Raw genomic sequence first — 14,751 nt, 5'->3', positions numbered from 1 at the left:
TGAGAAAGTCGTTTTCTTCAGTCTTGAAGAAATGAGCACAATAAATGGATATAATTCAGTTTTATTGAGCCACAAAGGCAAAGCATACAATGAAAAACAGAACGTTGTATATTAATTAAAACAGCTAAAACAAAAATATAGGCTAATAAACAGATTTTAACACTTTTTTGTCATCATCTATTGATACTTAAAGAATTAATGAATAAATATGGTTTATGAATGTGAAATATTTGTAGGTGACGTCTGAGCGTTGAATGACTCTGGCCTCGATTAAGGTGTTTTTCTTGTCTCGTCCTCCGCCATGTTTTCAGATCTTCAGAGAGGTGTGTAGTTCACAAGACACACACACAGAGGAGGGCTGCTCTTTTCTTTTGTCTGACCTCCTCTGCAAAAATGCACGCCTCACCTCTATTTCCTCAAGTTTCCTTACAACCCATAACACCTTTCGAGCCGTAAATTTGACAACCCCCCCCATGTTTGAGGGAATTAACGGAAGATTATCATTAGCTCTTCAAAACATCTCGGAATGTTCTCTAAAAAACCTCATGGAGATGTCAGGAAATCGACACAGAAAGTGCTGGACCCCAAGAAGGACGTGCTGACAAGATTGAAACATCTGAGAATCGTTATCGGTGAGAAATAACATTATTTGTACTCATATTATGTTGCCTTGCAGGGAGCTAGCATGCTAGACAGGAGAATGAAGGCAGCATCAGGAATGGGGTGTTTACCCGTATTTTTAGTTTGAAAACATTTAACAATTATTGACAAGTTTGCATTTAGAATCGTGGCCAGATATGCAGGGGTTTTGTGTCGTTCTTTAGTATGGTTGAGTGTTTTATGTCTGTGTAGTGGTGTTGTTTTGATATGATGCATGCATTGGTTTCACTAGAAGCTCTTTAGATGTCATGCATGCACATTTTGACTTATATTAAGTTTAATGGTTATTCAAATAAATAATTGACATTCCCTTGTTAGGTATATTAACCTGTGTATTCATGTATTATACGCTTTATATGTATATATATATATATATATATTTGTATGACAGTTTCACTGAGAAACAAATAATCAGTTATTATCAGCATATCATGTGCATTCTGCAAATTGTAAACAATTATATTTACTCTTTTACACACATTTGCCAAAACATGCAATATGCTTAAATTACAAAAAACAAAAAACTAATTTTTCAGAGATCTGAAATAAAAAGTCCCATTCAAGAACTGAGCGAAAGCAATTTGGAAAAACTATGCAGTTGTTGTCTATCAATATCAACAAGAACAGGTTTATGGTCTGTCATTCTTAAAACAAAAAAGGTCAAATTTGCTGGCGATTAGTTCATGTTTTGGGTGGGGGACAGCAAAGATATGGTTCTCCAGGACTGGGTGGGACATAACAGAAATAAACCAGCACTTCCTTTGGGATTTGTGAAGGAAGTCAGAGAAGGAGTCTATCTAAGGCCGGTTCCCTCAGAGTTATTTAGCTTTAAAGCTGCACTGACTTCCTGAATGTTGGACATGAGGATGCTTTATGTAACATGGCAGATTCTTTAGTGAAGGTGCGGTGTCCGTGGTTAAAGAGTCCTGTTTGAGATGTTGGCCTGCCCTGGAGTGGTTACTGTCCAATCACGACCCCGTTTCCTGAATTGCTTTCTGTGGTGTTATCTGGCTTCCTGTTGCCATTGTGTTACGCTGATGATTGTTTAGAAACTGAAAACTATGTGATGTTACTATGAACGGCAAGGAAACTGCTGCCATCACAGAGAAACGGGAATTGTTAAAATGTCATTGTGTCTGTGATTGTTTGATAGTAACACTTTTGAGTAATATTTTTTACATGTATATTTTATTTAAAAAAAAATTGCTTAATATACACTACTGTTTAAAAGTCTGGGCTTGGTAAGATTTGATTTTTTTATTTTTTTTTCAATGTTTTGAAAATAATTCTGCAATTACTTTAATTATTAAAAATACAAAAAAAAAAAAAAGTAAAATTTGACAAATTATTACAAATTAATATAACAGGGTCTTATATTAATGCATATTAAAATGTAATTTATTTCTGTGATGCAAAGCTGAATTTTCAGCAGCCATTACTACAGTCTTCAGTGTCACATGATCCTTCAGAAATCATTCTAATAAAGAGTGAGTGAAGTGACATACGGCCAAGTATGGTGACCCATACTCAGAATTTGTGCTCTGCATTTACCCATCCAAAGTGCACACACACACACACACCGTGAACACACACCCGGCAGCCATTTATGCTGCAGCACCCGGGGAGCAGTTGGGGGTTCGGTTCCTTGCTCAAGGGCACCTCAGTCGTGGTATTGAGGGTGGAGAGAGCGCTGTACATTATGTTGATTTGGTTATCGAAAATCATTTTAATTGTTATTATCAGTGTTGAAAACATTGTTCTGCTTAAGTTTATGGAGTTTATGGAAACGAGGATATATTTTTTTACTGTTCTTTCTTGAACAGAATGTTAAGTATTAATTTCTGAATAAAATCTTAGTTTTGAACAATAATGTACCTTCACAAATCACCAAAGAGTGTGAAAAAGATTACATATAAGTTTGAATGCATTAAACATGAAGAATTGTTAAATATTATGGTATCATGACCCAGATATTGATTTAATGTTGTATCACCATGTCACTGCTGATTCCACCCTGAATTTACAGCAACGGGGAATTTGTATTATGTTTGGTCCATTTTGGTTTTTCTCTATAAAAAGATAAGCTCGACATTCACATATGAAACACTATTCATTTCACTTATTGTGGCCTAGATCAGACCCTGTGCACAAAAGCTATTGTGCATTGGGGGACCTGAGGAAGTGAAGTGTAGCCTAAATAAACGGATGGGTGTGTTTGCAGCGAAATTGCTCTCATAGGAAACACACTGTTTGAGATTTTAAGAACTACCTGTTATTTGAATGCGAGTTGGACTGTTTGAACTGTGTGAACTTGTGAATATAATGTGTATTTAGTTCAGACTGTAGTCTGTTGAAGTTCTGCATCACATTAGCCTTTCTGTGCACTAGATCAATCGGCATCCTTAGCATGCTGGGCTTGAGAATTGCTGATGTGAACAACAGTCATATTTTATGTGAAGTCAATCGTTAAATGGCCTCTCAACAGATTGCCGCACACTCAATAACTTGTGAACTACCACAGATCTTTAGGTTGATTGATTCCGATATTGAAATGACTGCATCACTATTACTACTGCACATTACTACTGCACATACATAGGGTTAGAGATTTGAACAAACTAAAAAAGTGCATGTACTTTGACCTGCACCATTTGTATTATGGATAATAAAAGTATCTCATAAAAAAGACTTACATTCTTTTTTCTTTGGTTAGAAAGTGTCTACCTAGTAACCACATGGCAACATCCTGGCATCAATAGGATTGTATTTAGTTATGCACCCTCATACATTGTGCATTCTTTGAGATTGACAGTTTGGGAGCATCTGTGGCGTTGTTCTTTTCTTGGCGTTCAATTCATCTTTAAAGAGTAGGGCCATTATCTTTGAGTGATTCTAATACACCGTCAGGCACTTGGGCTCGCTGCTGTGTTCTATTTTAGATCACAAATATTTCCGACAGCCAGTGTAGCACCATCCGTTGGTCTGTTCTTTCTCATGTTGTGCAGTTTCAGCCAAAATTCCCCTCCGTCTGTCTGTTCTCAAAGATTTTTGAAATACATCACAATCTGTAAAATTCGTAGGGCTCTGGTTCACTACTGCACTGTTAGTCATTGTCAGGTTGAATAAGGGATGGACATTGTGAGGATACCCAAAGAGATCAAATTATTAATAAATCAAAGTTCAAATTAGGGGTGTGCGATATGACGATTTTTGATCGTGGACGATAAAAATGTCTCCACGATCTGCTTTTTAAGAAATATCGTAGTATCGCGCTACAGCACACATTCTGTCAAATACAGTTCTGGCTCCTCCGTCTCTATATACTGTACAACACGACATACAGCAGTAGAGTTACTCTGACAGGACACTGCACTTATTCATGATCGCAAAAGTACATTATTTGCACACAAGCCTTGCTGGTTAAATGTTTAATTCGCGCGCTGGTCTGACGTGTGCTTTTTCTGAGCGCATACACCTGAAGCACACACTAAAAAGCCTGTCTAACAGCGCCTGATTACTCAACTAACTTATCTTTTGCGCTAATACTGTCAAAACACACAAGGTTTACATACAGACTGAGTTGGTTATCTCTAAAATGAAAGTAAATAGTTAAGAGAGAAACGGATGCGTGCCTGTTAGATGCGTGCAGCTCTTAAAGGGACAGGACACTAAACATGCTGCCGACTGTCATTAAAGGGATAGTTCACCCTAAAATTAAATTTCTGTCATTATTTACTCAGTGGAAAACCAAACAGTTGCTGGTCCACATTGACTTTGATAGTAGGAAAGAAAAATCCTATGGAAGTCACTGAGGACCAGCAACTGTTTGGTTTTCCACCTTCTTCAAAATAGCATTTATAAATGTTCAGCAGAAGAAAGAAACTCATTCAGGTTTAAAACAACTTTTGAGTAAATGATGATATAAAAATACAACATTATGACAGAATTGACAGACAGATGACAGAATATTAATTTGTGGGGGAACTATTCATTTAACGTTAACAAAACAACAAAACGCAAAAGAGAAAAATCACTCACTATTCTTGACTGAAAAACTTTAATACAGTTGCTTTAGGAATCAGTCTATCTAGTGTTTTATTTTGATATTTGTTCATTCAATTTCATTGAATACTCTGCTAAATACACCTATTGTACCTGAAAATAAAGCACTGTTTGTTTTATTTGTATATTATGTGTATTTGTAATGTGTATCTTTGTTCTTATTTTTTAATAAGAAAAATAAAATAATGACAAAGATTTTTTATCTTCGCCCACTTTGGCCTAAATATCTGCCATGCATCTTTGTCTTTCTAGTTTGGCTGTAATGCTCAGACAACTTGTAAAACCAAAATAGTAAAACTAACAAAGAATCGTGATAAAAACCGTGAATCGTGATATTTCTATAAAAAATCGTGATATGATATTTTTCCCATATCGCCCACCCCTAGTTCAAATGGTTTCTAAATAAAAAATAACTTTAATATATTATTATTAATGTTTATTTAGAAATAGTATATTTTATAGCATTATTATTATTTTTCACATCCCTATATAATAATGTTGTCAATTACTATAAAAAAAATAAGCCAAAAACAAAAGGAATGAGTTTAGTAATGTGTATGTAAAAAATTATATTTTGTTTTATTTGCACATCACTAATAATGCACTTATAAATAGGGTGTTTTTGAAAGCGACATGAAAAAAAATGCATTAATAAAAACTAGGGCTGCACGATATATCGCATGCGATTGTTATGCGCATCTCGTCAGTAAAGCTGGTTCTGTGATTAGTAATAAATCTCCATTCTTAATACACAGAGCCGTAGTTCGTAGCCCTAATAAAAACATCAGGTTTTGAAAATGGCAATAAAAAAGTGTGCAATTGTGCATGCTTTCTTGTACAGTATGTTTCCTATTTCTTTCTGTTTTCCTTGTATTCTCTTTTTAAAAGACAATCCTCATTCTGTGGGTTGAAGGCAAGAGTGAATCATTTTGAGAAGTTCAAACAGTATTTTTACTCTCACAGTATTTCTAGTATCCCAAAGTGATTTGCTGAACAAGTATGACTCCTCAACTGCTTATGCTGTCTCCGTGATGGCATAAGTAACCCTTGGTCTGAATATTTATCAGCGTTTATCTGGACCAGGTCTCTGTGTTGGCTCTGGTGTTCATGCTGGCTCCCAGATCTATAAACAGACTGGAGCGGGCACTTGACTGAGGTCTCTGGATGCTGCGTGAGCGTGCGACCAGGACCAGCTGCATCAGGGGTGATGAGTCGAGCTGGACTGCGTGGAGGAGCTTTAAAGCACAAATATTGACTTGTGTTGCTGGGTTGCGGCTTGCAATAGACTTCAGCATCAGTAAAGAGACCTGCTCACATCCTGATTTCTGAAAGAGACAAAGCTGAAGCTGGACAGATTGTGTTCATGAAAGAGAGACAAAGCATAAAGGGGCATTTTACACTGTACACAATGACATGGGCCTAATATTTTTTTCTCAAGATCTTGGAGATCTTTTGATCTAAAAGTTTATGCATAAATGCATGAAATTTGGTTTGTAGATTAATATAAAGTATGCATTTATTTTGCATGCTTTTCTTCATAAAACTAACATTGTAATTAAGCCACGCTTAAGATATTAAGCACGAGTTGGATCAGATAGTGAAGGAAAACAGCAACAAGTGGGCATTTGTGTACGTTTGTAGAGGTTCTTCTCTTGCTGTTGTCTTTATCTTGTTCATTGCAGTTTGTAGGACATGGTTCTCTGTAAAAACCATCGAGAGTCATATTTACCGTGAAAAGTGCTGCATAAATAGAATTTGTGAATTAAAAAAAATTCTATATTTATATGAATAAAAAATTCCAGATAATGTTGGCTTAATAACACTCTTAATATTTTTATCACACACAGTATAAATGGACTGTTATGCATGAAAATATGTACCTGCCTTTACATTTATTCAGTGGGGTCCATTGCAGTGGGATCATCATATTTGGGGGTTCTTGGCATCTAGACAAAACGAGACAAAACTTCTCCGAGAGTTTTTGTCAGTGTTGACTGATTGCACACTAAAGTATTGGCAAATCATTCAGTTTTAAATTGTACAACTCTACAAAAGTAATCATCTGCTAAAATCACTAGTTGATTCATTGTTTTTTGTTTTTGTAGAAAATGCGGAGCCTGCTGAACTCAAACACCTCTTCGAGCAGAATTACTCCCACATCTACTATGTGTTCTTTGAAAACTTCGTCACCATCGAGGTTAACCTGAAACAGAAAGGTAAGACCTGCGGCGCCTCATTTTATCTCTCACCCACTGTCTCATGAGAATGTTCTCTGCACTGTTGTATGTTAGTTTAATGTTTTTCAGGTTTCGATTGCGTTGTTTTTCAGCTGGCCTTCTCATTGTGTGCTCTCAGCAAACACACATTGAGAAGTCACAGTGTTAATGAGCAAGTTTCCATGAAATGGCTTATGACGAAAATTAGCCAGTCCCCTGTTAGCCATGTCCGGTCACACAGGCTCATTATAGTGCACAGAGAGTGCAGCCAGTGTCTCGGAACACTGCACAGTTGCTCATTGAGTATTCAGAGAGCTGCTCACTGCCTTTGACCTCTCATTTGATGTCTTAACATTTCATCTTGTTCTGTTGCAGCTACGGTTCAGGTTGTTCAGATTGCTGTCTACAAGCATTTTTCCCAGTCCCCCCCACATACTTTCTTTATAATTAAATTCTTTTAGGTAGTTTGCCTTTATTTTACAGGACACTCAAATGTGGACAGGACAGAAAGGGTGAGAGAGGTGGAATGGATTTGGTGCTTTAACTTTTGCCACTTACTTAATATGCGTTCTTGTCTTACTCTTTGTGCCAATAAAAACAGATATGTTATTATTCAGATAGTTGGCTAGAAACCTTGAGAGTTTAAGTTTAACTAACTTGTTCAGCAAGACTTTTTTCAGTCTTTGTTGTACCACCATTACAGTAGCTGTCCTGGGGTTTATTCCAGAAAGCAGGTTATGTGACATAAACGGGTAAGTTTGAGGATAAGCGAGAGGATAAACTCGGCTTTCGGTTCCAAAATCAGAGGTTACTTTTAGGGTATGTAAGTAACCATAATAACTTGCTCTCTGAAGATAACCTGCTCTGGTGCAGGTTATGTTCCAGGGTTAGTTCAATATAAGTCATATTCTCAAGGATTTAAGATTAAACGGGGGGGAAAAAATGATTACACAACCATCAATTAGGTGGCGATATGCACTAAGCATGTAAACGATTTGTCTTAGCGCCCGTTTCCATAGTGACTCGTCGATTCGTCGCTCTGTTGAGATTGTCTTGAGTCTTAACCAGGAACATACTCTGAGTTGAATTAACTTAATCCCGGACGCGTTTTTGGAACCACATACCTCGAGTAAGCAAGGTTTGGGGTTAATCAACCCAAAGTTCAGGGTTTAACTGAAGGTAAGTTAACCGTGCTTTCTGGAATACTGTACACCCCTGAAAGAAAAAGATAACTATAGGAGGACCTAGCTTGCATTGACAACATTTGAACTGCATTATCAATTAATTTCTGATGCAATTCTTAATTCAGTGACATGTGAAATCTAGCTTCTGTATCTGGAAGTGCCAGTGTTCATGTTTTTTGCATAGAGTAGGTTCTTAAGGTTGCAATGAAATGATAGTAATGTCAGAAATTTTCTTCTGTTTTGTGATAACTATCTCAGTGAAATGCATTATTGAAAAAGAAAAACATATAAGATGAGATCTTGGTTTTATCCACTGGTTCTTGATTGAATGAAAGCAGATCAGATGCGAGCTTAGTCTGTGTGGAAGAAAGGCAGATTTAAGTGGACAAAAGGATGACATAAGTCACCAGGTAAAAGTCTGTCATTTTAGAATATCAAGTCATTTTGATTAAAAGTGACAAGGTCTACAAAACAAATAATAAACTATATATGAGAATGAATTGTTCACAATAAGACACATAACTTGCATTTTGAAAATAGATAGGGTTTATAAACATGCCAGCTTAAATTTATAAAATCTTGAAAACCAAAAAATTGTTCTCTTGCTTTACTTAACAGTTGTGCATCTTTCAATAAAATTTACTTAAAAAGATTGTTTTGAGCTCCTGGTCCTGATGCCACATGTTGAGTGTCCCGTGTTTCCAGCAGAGATATGTAATCCTTGTTTGTTGAACTATTAATAGCAGCCCTGTGGGTTTCTGTGATCCCTTGTTGACGTTCAGTATGTTTTGTGTTTGTTTTTTTTTCCCTACAGGTCACAAATCTCAACGAGAAGAGCTTGATTCAATTATTTTTATTTTTGAGGTAAGAAATATAGATAATCATTGATGGCTATTTAAACAAATTAGTTCAACCTCATCAGATTTCATTGTGATGCTCTCTCCTGTCTCAACTCTCATTCACATACATCTGGCACAATATGACTGTTCGCACTGTTACGTGATCCACTAAGTTCATATTTACTGAGGCATCCGTTTCATTAGTAAATTGACGTGCACCTGACAGATAACTGTGAGTCTTGCACACAGAAAACAGGTGTTCTTTACCACACCCTAAATGCTTCTTATGAGTCACGCTTTAGCTTTTGATCACCTGGTATGCCCCTATGGGCTGTTTGTAATGGTGAAGGCTGGAGACACTTTAGATGCCCCGTCATGATGAGACAGGCGTGATGTCTGCGTGTCGGAGAGCTATTGCATCATCCCAGCCTGTTATCACAAGGAAGTCCAGTAATGCGTGTTTGCACAAATCTGTTCATCTGTTTTGAAATATAAAATTGTGCTACACTCAAAACATTTTTTCATCTCTTGTTACATTGAGTTGTTTAAATGCATGTGCTAACATGAGTATATATAAAGGCATGTCTGTAGTCAAATCCATGTGCTTACCTTGCAGAAAATCCTACAGCTGTTACCAGAGCGAATACAAGGAAGATGGCAGTTCCACAGCATAGGTGAACATTTCTACTTTTGTAAATGCTGCTGTTTAAAAGTTAGGGGTAAATACCAATTTTTTTATTTATTTTTTGGGGTGTTTTTGCCTTTATTATGACTGGACAGTGTAGACTGGGACGCGAACTGGGATAGAGAGGGGCAGGCAGGATTGGGAAAGGTCCTCAAGCCGGGATTCGAACTCGGGGAAACCCGTAGCACAACGCCGCTATATGTTGGTGCGCCGCCGACAGATACGATTTTTGAAAGAAGTGTCTTATCCCCAAGCCTGCATTTATTTGATTGAAAATACAGTAGAAACAGTAATATTGTGAAATAGTTTTACAATTTAAAAGAGCTGTTTTCTATGTGAATATATTTCAAAATGTAATTTATTCCTGTGATGCAAAGCTGAATTTTCACATGATCCTTCAAAAATCATTCTAATATGCTGATTTGCTACTCAAGAAACATTTCTTATTGTTATCATATATATATATACCTGACCCCAGACTTTTGAACGGTAGTGTAAATGGAGTGTGGCTTTGGACTAATGAGCTTTCGCTATAGATGGAGCTAAAACAGAAACCAAGTCACATATAGTTAACTCAAATTAACATGGAAGAGATCTGATGATGATACTTTGTGCCTGGTTGGGGTGGTCTTAAGATCTTGTATTGTCCGGTGGTCTCTCCTTTTCCTCTGCTCTGAAGTCTTTTAGCAGAAGGATACACAGACCACCAAGATAAACACAGAGAATGCCAAGGACCTGGGGCCCAGAAACACCCAGATCTGACCGAGAACTCTGACATTACAGTCCATCATCAGTGAGATAAACAATATGTGACAAAAACAATAACAAAGGATTTTCAGATTTATTTTACTTTGCTCTTTTCTTAATAACCCCACATTCCATACAAACAAATAAACATCACTGACAGATTATAAGCAAGAGACCAGAGCAAACATGTTTTCCTGAATTGTCTAGTAAACCAGCTCATTTATAAACTATGAATTTGTTCCACAGATTAAACTACTGTGTTGCTTCATAGGTCTCATTCTGAAGAAACTGCTACACACTGGAAACTCCCTAAAGGTAAAAAATCTCAAGGTTTTGTCTTCGAGTGCATAACTATTCAGTACATGTTATTAAGGGTATAACCATGGATTTGAGGGCTGCTAAAAATAATTTTAACCAATAATGTGTTTGAATGTTTGGTGTATAGATCCGGAGGGAAGGGGTGCGTCTCTTCCTTCTGTGGATGCAGGCTCTGCAGCACAACGCTCTGAGAGAGCAGCTCTGGATCTTCGCCTGTCTAATCCCAGGATTCCCTGCACCACAGTCCGAGCTAGGCCCTCGAACCCTGGATAATCTGATCAGCCCTCCCCTTAACCTTCAGGAGCGTGAGTGTTTGTTTGCAGTCTCTCACATCTTATGTATCTTTTTACACTTTTGTTGTATTTTTATTTAGTCTCTAAAGGACGTTTAATGTTATTCAAGATTTCTCTCACCAAAATAGTCAATTTCATTTTTCATGACTATTTTCCATCCTTTCTCTGACATTTAAAATTAAACGGGATGTTTTTTGCCTCTGTAGCTTTAAGACTTATTTAAATGACCTTTGTTGGCTATATTAAAATGTTCATTAATGTTTCAAATTATTTGTTTTAATTTCAATTTCATTTTAAAGTTTACTGTGTGCTTTTGTATTTTTTTCTAGTTTTAATTTTTTCTATTTAGCTTAAATTTATTTTTTATTTTAGTTATTTAATTATAATTTTAGTACTTATTATCTGTTAGTTGCCAGAGCAAGGTTTCTAATATTCATTTATATTTTTAACAAATATTTAAATTTAATTTTGCATTAGATTGATTAGATTGCCAATTTATTTGTAATAGTTTTAGTTGTTAATAAATAACAACACTGGCTCGTTGTGATATCATAACCACAACTAATTCTGAAGGACTAAGTTCTGCAGTTTAGCTTCAATAAATGTTTTGTGTGGACTGTGCAGGAAGATTTGTGTTAAGTATCTTCAAAGTAAACATATTTTTGTCAATTTCTGCAGCTCAAGTGACCCCAGAGGAGATCAGTCCCCTGGTGCCGCCCCAGTCAGGAGACAAATCCCAGGAGGATCTAACTGGCTACTTCCTGGAGGCTCTGCTAAAATACATGGTAAACCAGGTACTCCCCTCCTCCTACTAACACTGCTGATGCTAACACGGCTGGCGCAGACCCAACTCTAAAGCTGCGGAAACCAAACTTACATGCCACTGACCCCAGATCTGCATGCATTTGCCAGATACCCTTGATGCAGCGGTGTGTTTCCCTGGCGCTGTAACGGCTGCTCTGCTTCACACCCTCTCTAACATAAACAACAGCACCACGCACTGCCTGCCTCCACCAACCCCACTGTTCTCCACCAAACACAAACAGGCTGTTCTGTCCCAGCTGCTGTGTATGTGCTCAGCTTTCCATGTGTGTTCTGTCTGCCTACAGGCCAAAAGTCTAGAGTGGAAGTGCAAGGAGAACCACGAGAAGGGGTTTGCCTTCTTGTTCGCCAATTTCAAAAAGTATTACCTGCCCCATATTTTCCCCAACTTCTCCAAGGAGACCAGTTTGTACAATCCTATTCTGGGTAAGAGTTAATGATCATCCTTTATGTCAAAGCAAACCTAAGTTTTATTTCTCCTTGTTTTTGAGGAACTATTTAGCCCATTATAATTGCTTAGGATGATAAGATGTCTAATTTGGATTTGTATCCTGTTTTATAATAGAGGTTCCACCCATGAGACCAAAGCCTTACTACATAGTTGTAAAAAGAGACCCAGAGACCAATGAAGCCCTGTACTGCACTAAAGAGAACTTCCTCAATGCCAGAGTCATATTTATCCGCTGGCTGGTCTCCTTCTGGCTGGAGCCGCGGTCAAACACAGGAACACACATCCCTGGCATGGAAGGAGAAAATGTGCCAAAGAACATCCAGGTAGCAACACGCAGATCTTCACATGTATGATGCAGTAATGGTGTTTAATGTAGCTTTAGGGTTGGCGTTACTTTTAAAAGGGATAGTTCATCCAAAAATGAAAATCTACAGGTTATCAAAACTTCCATAAGGTCCATAAAGGCCTTTATAAAAACAAATCCTTATGAATCAAGCACTTTAGTCCAAGACTTGTGAAGAGATGCATTTGCTTCATGTGATGAACAGATTTAATTTAGGCATTTATTTATATCTAAACAATGATCAACACACACAGAGCACATCATATATGGTAAACTAAGCTCAAATGTGCATGCATGTTGCAAAAGAAAAAGTTTTCTAGCATGTGATTTTACCATATGTAAGCATTTAGCATTTAACATATGTAATTTACTCCTTGTATATATGTTTATATTTAAGTAAAAGCCTGAGGGTGAGTAAATGATGACAGAATTTTCATTTTTGGGTGAACCAACCCCTCTAAGGTCTGGACTGGAAACCGGGAGGTTGTAGTTTAAAGTCTTGCTGAGCTACACATTTAATCCCAGGTAGCTCCTAGTGTTGTCTCAACGCCATTTAACGGGTTGAATATTTATGCAATGATGCTGCTGTTTCAGAGAGCAGCGGCGGGCCTGGCTGCCCGAGGGGAGAATGGCGGCCTGAGACCAGATGGTCTGGATGGGGGTGGAGCTGGCGAGCCGGAGCAGTCACACTCCAACACCAGCACCCTGACGGAGAGAGAGCCCAGCTCCTCCAGCCTCTGCAGCATGGACGAAGAACACCTCACTGACATTGAGGTGGTGCGCCGGGTCCTGTGCTCCTCTAGAACCAATGTCAACTTTATCACTGAGATCTTTCGACAGGTAATTCTATCATGAGGAACAAAGGGACTTCAGCAAATCTAAATGTCATTGAAAGAGGAAGAAGTTTGGCACGTTTTGAAGAAGTTGTAATGAGAGAGGTTGATTGTTCTGATCAGGGACTTCTTTGTCCTAGAGTGATTGGAGTTCACAAAGAGGAACTGCTATGTGCGAGAATTGTTAAACATGAATAAGGATTGTAATGGCCCATATTCTGAAGATCTCAAAGGCCCTGTTCAAAATGGTGCACTAGATGCGTACAAAAGCCATTTTTTGTTGTGACCTCTTTAGTCACTGATACCTCCAAGCATATACTATCTGTACACTGATTCTGTCTGTGAGTATAAGAGTGTATTATATTTTTGTAGGCGTTTCTGCTGCCCATGTGTGAGGCTGCAGCCATGCGTAAGGTGGTGCGGGTGTATCAAGAGTGGATCTCTCAGCAGGATAAACCTGTGTTTATGAGAGAGCCAGAGGAAGACCGATTCCCAGGCCAGCTGGACTCCACCCACGAGCAGAGAACTGATAAAGAGGAGGTGGTAGGTGTCTCTGAAGTTGACAACAGAGGAATGCAAAGGCAGTTATTACACGCTGAGTCAGCCTGCACAACAGCTTGGTCCCTGTTTTTTTTACACCAGTGCATATCAGCGGTGGTATTGGCTAATATCCACTTTTTTGAATAATTGGCTTCCGTCTGGCTAAATTGATGTAAGAAGCTTATATCAAGGATTATTTTTTCCCAATTCAAAATGTGTGCACCTTTTCTAAGCCAAGTTTCTGAAGTATTAAATGAAATGTATAAAAATAGTAAGTATTTATTTACTGTATGTATGTATTAATAAAAAAACACAGGATTAAATGGTTCACTGTAGTAATAAAGTCACCAACTTTTTTACTGTCTATAATATTATATTATAATATATTATAGTACATTGAAAACAACATTGGAATTTTAGTGTGAGATTTTTTTTCAATATAAAAAGAGATGTGAGCATCTCTTTTTATATTGACCATCTAAGCAATTATCTGTTATTAATACTGTACTGCTGTTGTTTACCAGTCAATGTCTGTTCTGTTTTGTGTGTAGGATATTGGGCTCACAGTGTCCGTTCACAATCGAAACCCTAATTGGTGTAGTAGGAATTCTGGGAGTAAATCCTGTGATTCTGAGGTATTGGAGTATAATGTCCATGCTGGTGTCCAGGCCACACTACAGGTAAGTTTAGGTGTCGGTGTACAGGTAGTTTACGAACTAGTCTGGAAACTGAAAGATTGTAGGTTCAAACCCTACACA

General features: G+C 37.6%; 1 protein-coding gene across 13 annotated transcripts in view; it reads left to right on the top strand.

The window, feature by feature from the left end:
• The first annotated feature begins 268 nt into the window (after positions 1-268).
• Positions 269-14,751, top strand: part of LOC306850055 (ral GTPase-activating protein subunit alpha-1-like) — a 71,985-nt gene continuing 57,502 nt past the window's right edge. For 7 of the 13 annotated variants that reach the window (XM_079385464.1, XM_079385474.1, XM_079385468.1 and 4 more), the window contains exons 1-12: positions 310-632; positions 6,828-6,938; positions 8,937-8,986; positions 9,578-9,635; positions 10,665-10,708; positions 10,839-11,016; positions 11,683-11,789; positions 12,114-12,252; positions 12,392-12,600; positions 13,215-13,460; positions 13,826-13,996; positions 14,545-14,673. In XM_079385464.1, the coding sequence (XP_079241590.1) occupies positions 527-632; positions 6,828-6,938; positions 8,937-8,986; positions 9,578-9,635; positions 10,665-10,708; positions 10,839-11,016; positions 11,683-11,789; positions 12,114-12,252; positions 12,392-12,600; positions 13,215-13,460; positions 13,826-13,996; positions 14,545-14,673 (1,548 nt within the window). In that variant the 5' untranslated portion in view covers positions 310-526. Of the gene's footprint in view, positions 633-6,827; positions 6,939-8,936; positions 8,987-9,577; positions 9,636-10,664; positions 10,709-10,838; positions 11,017-11,682; positions 11,799-12,113; positions 12,253-12,391; positions 12,601-13,214; positions 13,461-13,825; positions 13,997-14,544; positions 14,674-14,751 lie in introns of all 13 variants that reach the window. The other 6 variants (XM_079385473.1, XM_079385470.1, XM_079385469.1 and 3 more) reach the window with 2 other exon arrangements.

The sequence above is a fragment of the Barbus barbus genome, assembly GCF_936440315.1.
Source record: "Barbus barbus genome assembly, chromosome: 30".
Lineage (NCBI taxonomy): Eukaryota > Metazoa > Chordata > Actinopteri > Cypriniformes > Cyprinidae > Barbus > Barbus barbus.
This window is presented reverse-complemented; position numbering and strand designations above follow the sequence as displayed.